Consider the following 10,755-nt stretch of genomic DNA (forward strand, 5'->3'; position numbering starts at 1 on the left):
ATTGGAGTTATAAAAATCTCACTGAGCTTTGTGAAAAACTGAAAGTATGTCCTTATTTTGTGTTAAATTGTGTTCACCATGTACTTCTAGGTTTCTTTTTCACAGCATGAGAATCACTTTGCTCACTTATGAATGAAGGCATTTGGAAAGGAAGCAAATCAAAGCCAGTTGGCTCCAAACCAGGTGTACATGTCCTGAGTATTTTATTTAGGGGAAGTAGCTGACATCAGACACTCCATGACTATTTAAATCCTAAACAGCCATGGGCATAATATTTATGAACACAACTCTAAAGGTTGCATATACGAGTCTAGACAACAGTGTTCTCTTCTGAAAAGGTTAATACATTTTCCCATTCAAATATATGAATGTAAGGTCATTCAAACATTTACAGATTGTAACCTGACCCACGTAAACATGCGCCTGTCATACTTGTCCGGTGCATGTGTTCAGGGAAGGGATTTTTTTCGTACTGCCCTACCTTTCAGATTGATGAATATGCTCTTGAAAAAAAAAAAGAATTTAAAAAAAGGTTATTAGTTATACTGGTAAGCTCCAGCACTATAAGAGAAATTAATGAAACCATTTTCATTTCATTGCATGGAAGCAGACCAAGATCTTGAAAAGAAAAAAATCAAAATAGCAGCACTGTTACAAAAACACATATTCTGAGATTTAAACAGCCATAATATCAACTGAGTAACATACATCCTGACTTTAACTGAGTTATTCCAGGCTTACATAAGAATCACTACCATAATTTCAATGTAGGAAAAAAACCCCACTCTATTTGAGAAGTATTGATACAAGTGAGAAACTATTATTAAAAGACATCCAAAACGAAGAGTCATTGTAAGGACAATTTTCCTCTCGTGCTTCTGGTGTACCTCTGTCAAGCATTTATGCACAGTTGATTCATAAAGAAGCAGTGGCATTCAAATCTTTCCATTGACTTCAGCTTGTTCTGCACTGGAGCCAAAGAGTAAAGAGACCTCACAGCTGTGATGCCAAAAGAGGTGTCCCAGAATGTTCATTCCAGCTTCTCTAGAGCAACAAACAAGGCAATGGAATAAAAGTACGTGACCTGGAAGGACCTACCTGCAAATACAAAAATTGTAGGTAGGAGCAGGTAGGAGTAAACCATCTAACAAAGGACTTTAGTGGGAGACCTCCAGGAAGCACAGCTCAGATGCCAGAGCTGGGTCTCCATTTGGCATCAAAACTTCTCCTCTGTTTCAAAGGATCAACTGCAGAAGGCTTAAAAATCTCATCCGAAGACAATGACTTCAATCAGATAGGAAAATGAAGCAAGAGGAATGGGCTGAGAGCATGTTTTGGTAAAGGACTGCAGAAAGGTTAAAAACATCATCTTTATCATGAGAAAGCTAAAGTAGTGGTGGTGGAAATGGGCAAATAAATTGGAAAATTTCAGTAAAGAATGGATTCTAAGGAATGGTACCACACAAAACTGGAGTGTGTAAAGTCTGTTGAAAAAAGAGCATACTCATGATAAAAGAGGAAAAAAGGATGATGACAAAAAAAAAAGTTGATGATAAAAGAGAAAGTGAAAGAATCTCTAACTTGCATAAGGAGATATGACAGGGATGACTTTTTTTCCCCCAACACTTGTCTCCAGTAACTTCCCAACTCAAGTTAAGGACTGCTCCATTACAGCAGTATAAAATCTTAACAAAGAACATCATAATCAAAAGCTAGAAAGGAAGTGTAATGAAAACTTCTGGAATCTTCAAATTAACAATTTTCATATAACTCAGAATTACCTGCTGATGACTAATAAGGAAATTTTATTCATAGTACCAGACATTCAGACACCCTTGCAAAATTTCACTGAAAAAATTATCAGTGAAACCTAGTATCTCTGCTCATGTCACAAGCTGCTATGATAACCTCACTTATTTTAGAGAAAGCCTCAGAAACACCCTCAGGATACCTCCCTGAGCACAGAACAATCCTGCAAAGAAATAAGGATATGCATTAGCTCCTCCTGGATTTGCCTCAGCTTCCACAAAAGCCAAAGCAGTACAACAGACTGCCCTTCCCTGCCACAGATGACTCTGAACATGACATGGAAAGAAAAACCAAATAGCACAATTCCTTCTTTAGAAATAATTACCTTGAGAAAGATGAAAATGCCTCTATAACTATAAGAGAAGCCATGTTATTCCAAAACGCATGAGAGAAGTGTGTGAAAATCCCTTTTTTATCTGACACTTTTATTTTAAATAAATATGTCATGTAGCTTCTAGCTGGAATGTGACACTTGTTTCCCTTGATTAGCCCATAGGACAAAATAAAATGTTTGGAATATTCCAGATTCCTTCCTTGTCAGATTAGGAAAAGGTTGCCCTCAGCACTGAATTCCCAGGTATGCAGACTTGCACAGACATTGAAAAAACCTAGACAGTAACTTTTCTCCACAGCAAAGTGACAGAAATAATCCTTATTAGCCATAGCCATTTTTATAGCTCTCATATTTCCAGAATACATACATAGGGAAGCTCCTGCATCCCCATCCCACAACATGGAACATGATAAAATGTCTGGGACAACTTCAACCACCACATTACTCTGACACATAATTCTTACTCTACAAAGTCCATATTTTGGGGAGGGAATGCAAGCACTCCTCCTAACTGCAGCAGGGACTCCAAATCTGCACACAGTGCCTTGCATTCAAATCCCTGGTCACATTATCAAGCCACTCATTAAGAAACTCTGATGTCCCATGATAAATTACCAGAGGACTACAGTTTTGAAAATGAAAATGAGAGACTAAGAACTGAGTTTACTTTAAAAAATGTTCCTGTAGCAAGAGATTATTGCTGCTGGAGCTTGTCATTAATAATGGAATTTATACACAGATGAGCTGGGCATCTCCATTTTACACAAAAGCAATTAGCTATGCCTGTATCCCAAACTAATGGCTACAGACTCAGTATTTGTCTGTCCAGATTATTAATATACTTCCCCAGATTAAATTTCCAAAATCAATGGCACACATCAGCTGCAGATGGTGGAATCTTCCAAGAACCACTCTTGTGAGCAGTAAAAGTTAGCAAAGTATGATGGCCCATGGGTATAAAGTTTACCCATCTTTTCCAGGTCATTTACAATATCTACATCAAGGTCACTCCTTCCTTTTGGGGTGGCACAGATAACTGAGCAACCCATTTGGTCTCACCTAAGCTTTCACTCTATTTTTTAAATAGACAATCTTCATCACACGTCACAGAAGGGCCAAAAGGCCCAAACAGCTGAAAGTCTATATAATTATAGAGTATCTAAATAAAAACATATGCAGTCATCTCCTGGAACTGTCAGAAGACTACCTGTTATAGTTCCAACATGATTAACTCTTTAGCCTCCATCTCTGTAGACATTCTATTCCCTTGCACTTTGTGATCCTGAAAATAAGAGCTGGCTTGGATGTGGATGCATCCTCACTAATTTCCCGGGAGGTTTTGTCATTGACTGAAGCAAGAACAGAGTAAAGCCACTGCAAATAGCACAGTGAGACATCCCACTGTGTTTTAAGTCCTCCAGGAAAGATTTTCTACATCAGCTTTGGAAAGTACCATGCACATAGCGTGTTCTTGGTTAATTAAATCACAAAAGAAACCAGGGAGGCACTGCATGCTCCACCCACCAAATACTTCAAAGAGTAAAATCACAGAAAAATTGCTCTCCTTTAGGGGAAAAAGATGTCTGCTACTATGTTTGTGTCCTTGCACAATGGGTCCTTGTTGTTAACTAGTGTTTAGGCACCATAGTAGTAAACATAATTAAGAAAAATATGCTGTTTTTTAAAAAGTAAGTATCTTTGGAGCTGCTCCTCTATCCTCTCTGCTATTTCTAGTGTACTATTTCTATCTTCAGGGAGTGGGACTTATCAAGTCTCAACATGTCCCAGCAGCATACAACTGTCTACTCTTGGCTGTTAACAACTTTGCACTCTTGATTGGTCATTTATCCTTTATGAGAAATGTAGAATACAACCAGGACATCAGTACCATTTACAAATATCTTGTCCTAGCACAAATGTCAGTGATAAATCAGTTCCTCTATGTTAAAATGAAAAATAATGAATATAGTACATCCTTAAAACTGCATGTACATCTGTGTGCACCTTCAACAAAGCAAACAAATTAAGAGTAAAATTCAGACATGTCGTTTGCCTGTAGCCCTACAACTCTGCAAAAGAGAAGTTGCATAAAAGGCCCATCCAAGCAGCAAATGCAGTCTAAATGCCCTTTGAAGTCCAAAGGCTGCCAATTTAGCCCCTAACAGAGGATAAATCAGTTGGCAATTGAGAATTTTCCAACGCTATAAAAATATCAGAATTACAGAGAGTAAGCAATAGGTAGAAAATCGTAAATTTTGGTAAAAAAACAAAGAGTATGCAGTTGAGATACTATATCATCATGCAAGCAGGCTTACATAACTAACCGTGGATTTACTAAAGTAATTCCCTTTTCTAGCTATAGCTGTAGAGAGTGAAGTGACTTTGATGAGCCCTCCTATCATACTGATGAAAATAACCATATGTTTCTGAATACAGCTTATCTATAAACACATTTATCTTAATGTTCTCTACAAACACAGTGGTGGTCTTGCAAAGTATTTTTCAAACAAACTATCTCTGGGAAGAGACAGGGAGGGCAAAAATTTTATCTACTGGAAATACTACATTTCTTACATTTTTTTCATTCCATATGGAACAAAGGTTAGGAAAAAAGAAAACCTGAAAAATTAGTCTTTCCAGGATAAAAGAAAATGGATGTTTTTGACATTGGAGAAAGATCTGGGCACATCTTTCAAGTTCTATAGCAAGGCCCAGGAGCTTGGGTTTCAGCAGCACAAGAACCCAAAAGCCTGCAGGCTCTGGCTGCTGATGGGAAAAAGGAAAAAAAAAAGGCAGGCAGAGACCAGGCAGGTTTTCTACAGAAAAATACCCCAACTTATTTCCCAGCATTCATCTACACCAACAGATTCTTTGGAGCCTTTCAAATTTTACCCCCAGCAGTATTCCAAATGAAAGTTGCTTTTTCAAACCCATGGGAGCAAATAAAACACCTGTCCATCAGTTGGAAGCGAACAAAAGCAAGCAATCCCAAAATGCAGATACAAATGGTAGGGGTGAAGGGGTGCAAGGAAGAGACAGAACAGCTTCAGATCAGGCAGAGCAGAGTAACAAGGGGTTGGAGGACACAAGGCTGGGAATTCAAGACTTTTAGGTAACAGAAATAACATCCTTTCCAAATTCTGCCCAACCTGTATAAACAGCTACAGCCTGCTTGCTCCCTATCCTCCAGCTGAGTATGTCTGGGTTGCTTTAAAAGATGCAGATCCTGAACATTCTCATGAATCCCTCTCTTACTTCACATTCACACAATAGCTCTGAGGGGAGCTTATCCCAGGCCCTGGAAATTCAAACAGGGGACCAAGAAAAAGAAACAATGACATAAGTGTGCTTTTCTGCACTTCTGCTCTGTAGAGCAGCAATGGCAGAGCCCCTGGAAGAGGTTCCTGGACCTGTCTGTGAACCTGGTAGGACACATATGCAGGGCAAACAGCACCACAGTCCACACTTTTAGATAGATGATCACTCAGGACTCTGAGGGTTCTGGTTTATCTGATGAATCCAAAATCAACCTGTGACTTTATTGGCACAGAATAATCACACTTTTATCTGTAGATATAGCACATGCACAACACGATGTTGTATTTACTATTACAGCTGTTGGTTCAGCTTTGTTTTCTGGGCTGCCCTTCTCATTTCACTGAGGCTTTCAAGCACCTTGTCCTTTAATGGTAAAACAACCCCTTGTAGTAATTCAGGCAGCCAAGCCCTTCCCTGCAGGGCACAGCTGCTTTGCTTAAGGATTCCCCTGCAGTCAGCCCAGCAAGCACAGTGCAGACTCACTACAGAACACACTGCACACAACTGAGCTATGTGTGAATTAGGCAGCCACTTGAGAAACCAAAAAAGGCTGTGTTCTAAACGCTGGAGAAGACCCTGGCATATCGTGATAGCTTCTCTTCCCAGTGACACTGATAAAGGAGAAGTGAGAAAATATAAACTAAGGTAAACAACTATAAAATATCAAAGGAAATTTAAGTAGTTCCATTGTGTAGCCATGTATTTAATTTACTGTTAGGCCTATTTAATTTCAAGTAACACTTCTGAGCAGAGCAGATGTCTATTCATCAACTGTGTATCTTGCAAACCTTTGCCAAGACAAAATGTACAATCCCCATTATGGATAATCTTACCTGTCTGGAGTGGGAAAAGACAAAAGGCCTTTATAACATTTATCTAGATTAAACAGATCAGAGGAGGTATAGTTTGATGCAGTATTTTGACAGGATAAGAGTATGTTTGCTGAGGAATAGGTACTGATTAAATCTGAGACAAAGTGTGCTGCCACACTTTCTCCCAGGAAACCAAATAGGACAAAATATAGAACTGGCAGAATAAATGTGTAATTTTATTTACAAATATCCTGGGGTTTTTTTAGGTGTATTTCTAGGCTATTAAGCAGAGTATGAACTTCAGAATGACGTATTAGAAAGCACAGAACCAAATGTCTCTGTTTGCTAGTACTGGATAAGGGAAGGAAAAACTGAGACAAAAGGGAACTATTCTTAGCAACAGCTAAAAAAACTGAAAATATGTCTTTGGAGACATTATTATCATAACTCCTCAAGTGGAAAACAATGCAAACATTAATTTAAGATTTTAGTTTAATTTTTTCCTCTATGTAAGTAAAACTTTTTTTAGATTTTTTTTGTTTCACATATTATTTTATATGTTGGGGACAGAAACCAAGGCTTTTGTTTCAGACTGCTTTATAGATAAGAAAAGGCATATACTGAGCATATTCAACATGAACCTTCAGATGTCCAGTTTGTCACAGAACCTGACTTGAAATTTAAAGAAATATTTTTTTCAGTCTTTATTAAACCATGCAAAGGAAAATCTGTCATCAGAAGGACTAAAACTATCTACAAAATTAGATTGTGGAGTCTGATGCAATTTAGAACCGAAATGCCTACTTTATATAATCTTCAGAACTCTTTCATGCCAGAGGCATAGATCTTTATCAATAGGTGTGTGTGCCCTTGCAAGCAACTGTTTGAAACAGTGACTTGTTAAAATTTTTAACCCTCTAATCCCCTTTTACCCCTGTCCAACCTAAAGCCATACTTTAGGACTTCTCATTTGGGAGATGACAAAAAGCAGCTCAGGAAGTAAAAGCAGCTAAAATGAAGTCTTAACCAATTAACATTAAAAATGGACAAAATGTTAAATAAACAGTTATTTAATTCTGGAAGTCCAAGCAAGTATGTTTACAGAAGTTATTTTGTAAAATAATAAAGTTATAAAGTCCTGTAAGAGTACATCCATTCCACTTAGGGCATTACCTTGCTCTGTCTTCCCTGAAACCCACTAGACATAATAATGGACAGATGTCACCTAAACAGAGAAACCAATACAGTGGAGATTAAAATCACAAAATTTCACTGAAATCAACATCTTAAGACCTGTTTGTATAAATTCTCTCAAGCAGACCCTCAGGACTGACTCCACTGTTGTGCAGTTAGAACTGCTCAGACATGGAGGACTCAGAGGGAAAGGCTTTTCACTTCAGAACCAGATGCCCACCATATTAAAAGTGAGTTTTACTAAAAAAAAAAAAAAAAAAAAAAAAAAAAAAAAAAAAAAAAAAAAAAAAAAAAAAAAGAATTAACGCATTTTAAAAAAAAAAAAAAAAAAAAAAAAAAAAAAAAAAGGAAAAAAAAAAAAGAAACAAAAAAGGAATTACTGCTCAGAATGGACACTGTAATAGTTGAAACCATACCACCAAATAACTCATCTGAAGCTTTCAAAGTGTCCTAAACTGGGCTTTGAGTTCATTTATTTCTTAGCTGTCAGGCATAGTATGATAAGGGATGACCTACACTACACATACAGCACCTACCCAGGAGATTAAAAGTTGCTGTACATGTAATGTAGAATACCCACGACTAGAAAATTCTTAGTAACTTAATATCCAGCCTTGAACATTATCACTCAGAACAGCAAACCCAACAATTAATGAATTGAAGATTAGTGCTAAAATTTACGGTCTCACCGAGCAACATGCTAGCTAAGCACAGCTGTCCCTCCTGAGAAAAAAACACCCACGCTATTTCAAACAACTTTTTTCAAGGACTTTGCCAACTTAAGCAGTTTTTTTTTTATTTTTTTGGCCACATGCATAATAATAACATCACGACTATAAGTAAAAAGTCAAATGGAAGAACAAACAATTCTTCTCCATACTGGATATTAATTTCTCCTATGTGTTTTTGTACAGCCTGGCTCATTGTACTTTCACTTGCACACTATTTAGTTCAAATTGTACTGTATCAAGAAAAGACTACTCCTTTTTTTCCTTAGTTGGTAAACTGTATTCTAACTTTTACATTGGCTCCTGTTGAAAAATACCATGGTTTGTGACATGAAACAACAGATGTTCTTAAAATAACAGACTCCGATATTTCCAAGGGCTATCACTCACAAGGAAATGCCAGGCAAAAGGAACTGCTCTTATTGGCAGGGACCTGCCCTACCAAGAGCTAAGCACTCTGAGATTCAATGAGAGGACAGCACATTCAGCAAATCAAGGACTCTCTCAGAACCAACAGAAAATATGTCTAACATAGTGATGATGAAAAATCACATATGTATCTTTTAGGAAATCATCCAATCTTCCTTGGAATACCTAAGCATGAAACTTTCACAACAGGACTAGAATCAAACTGGCTTAATTTTATGAAAATGTTTATCATTCCTGCACAGAACGTCAACAACATCGGTCCATTTAATCAAATTCCTCAAATTCACTGAATCAGAATTTTTTGGAGAAAAACTATTCCATCTAAATTCTTAAATGCAGTTATATTATTATACAGCAGGCTGAAATGTATTGAGAAAAAACAGTAAATGTATGTATAGGTTTTATTGAACAAATCAGAATCATCTAGCTTTAACTGTGTGGACCATTAATTGCCATGAAAGTACCTCTTCCTTTTCCATCTAAGTAACTCCATACTAGGTACTGCTGTCAATTTTAAATTCTAAATTTTAACAGACCTTTATTTGAGTTATTGTATTTAAGTTTTCCAGCATTCAAATCCAACACCAGCCTTCCTGTGTTACAGATAATAGAAACTAGAAGTTAACAGCATTTCTGGTTAGCTGCCCTCCCTCTTTTAATCAAGGCTTACCCCAGAACTTTATTTTTAGACCTTTTATTTCTTCATCTGGTTACTCAAACAGGTTCTTCGCTGGCCTTTAGTCCAACCAAGTCCACTCACAAATCACCTGTGTTAATTTGCTGAAAAAGCTGTGGAGATTACCAGTAAATATAATTCAGGCAGAAAGACACGCTAGCTCCATGGTAACATGAAAGTCAATGAGCCCACCTTGAAACCTGGGAACAAAGGGCCCTTTCAGGACAGGGAGCAGAGGGGAGGGACCGTGTCTTATTGAGATGTTGGGTCCTTTCAGATTGTTTGCCACTGAGATTTTTCTTAAGGAGAAAAGGCACGCTGTAAATTTGCCTTGCACAAGTTCATTTGATTTTGGAGCCTATTACCAAAACTCTATTGAGTTCCCCTTGACCAACCCTGCCCCAAAAAGCAGCAGAGCAGATCACAATGAAAGCCAACATCCTTGCAGCCCTGTTGCTTCATTCAGGGATACAGAGTTGCAACATGACACACTGAAGAATTCTGATCCTACAACATCAGAAAAAAAAATGGCCTAGAGGATAATAGTATATCCTAAAGAAGAAAATTTGGAGAGAATTTTGGAAAAAACAGTAAATTTAGCATGAAAAAAGAAAACCTACCCATCGAAATGGACAGAACACTTACAGACCTGCACTGAATTTCCAAAAGCCACCTCTGCCCTAGCATCAGAACAGGGTTAGTAATATTTACATGCATTGCAATTTAGAAGAATATTTCAAGACTCCCATTGCATGGCCCTTTGAAGAGTTAAACTAGGCAGCACCACAGTTTAGATGTGGACAAGGGACAACTTAAATTTTAGTGTTTTGTGTTCCCCAGAATTTCTGAAAATGCAGGAGTGGAAAGAGTTTATACTTTGAACTGTCCAGTAAGACTGAGTTATTTAGGTAACTTCAGATTAAATAATTTGCTTTTTACAAGATGATTTTACTCATCAGCTCTCAATAGATATGACTCCCAGAGCTGCAAGGTTACAACTTGACAACATTCACAGTGTTTTCACTGACACTATTCTAGCTGACTTAGTTCCGTCACTCTGCCCAGTCAGTAAAAGTTTGAGTGTGTTTTTGGTACCTGAATAGGCCACTTGGAGTTTGATTTGGCAGGTTTACTCATACAGTCATCCTTGTTTCACAATAATTCCTCTGGACTGCAGGCTGCTGCCCCAAGTCTCATTTCCACTCTCAGATTCCTCTCCTTGTCTTGTTGCTCCCTATTCCCACCTCTTGAGAGCCAGCAAACTGTGAGTCTGTGAAGGGTCAGAAGAACAGCAGAGGGTACTTTTCTGTCAGAACAATAGACTGATCTGCCTCACCATCTAACCAACTGATCCAGCAAAAGGGAGGCAGGAAATCACAATGAGGACACAGGGTAGCCCACACTTTGATAGGATTAAGTGCAATGTAAGACTGCACTTCATAGAAGATAGGGGAT

The 10,755-nt window shown here is 37.8% G+C and overlaps 1 protein-coding gene across 1 annotated transcript in view; it reads right to left on the reverse strand.

Annotated features, from left to right (window-relative positions):
• Positions 1-10,452, reverse strand: part of COL4A6 (collagen type IV alpha 6 chain) — an 85,265-nt gene extending 74,813 nt beyond the window's left edge. Inside the window, exon 1 of the mRNA XM_031056043.1 lies at positions 10,396-10,452. Within this exon, the coding sequence (XP_030911903.1) occupies positions 10,396-10,437 (42 nt within the window). The 5' untranslated portion in view covers positions 10,438-10,452. The remainder of the gene's footprint in view (positions 1-10,395) is intronic.
• Positions 10,453-10,755: the final 303 nt, after the last annotated feature.

This window comes from Geospiza fortis, unplaced genomic scaffold (assembly GCF_000277835.1).
Source record: "Geospiza fortis unplaced genomic scaffold, GeoFor_1.0 scaffold157, whole genome shotgun sequence".
In the NCBI taxonomy this organism is placed as follows: domain Eukaryota; kingdom Metazoa; phylum Chordata; class Aves; order Passeriformes; family Thraupidae; genus Geospiza; species Geospiza fortis.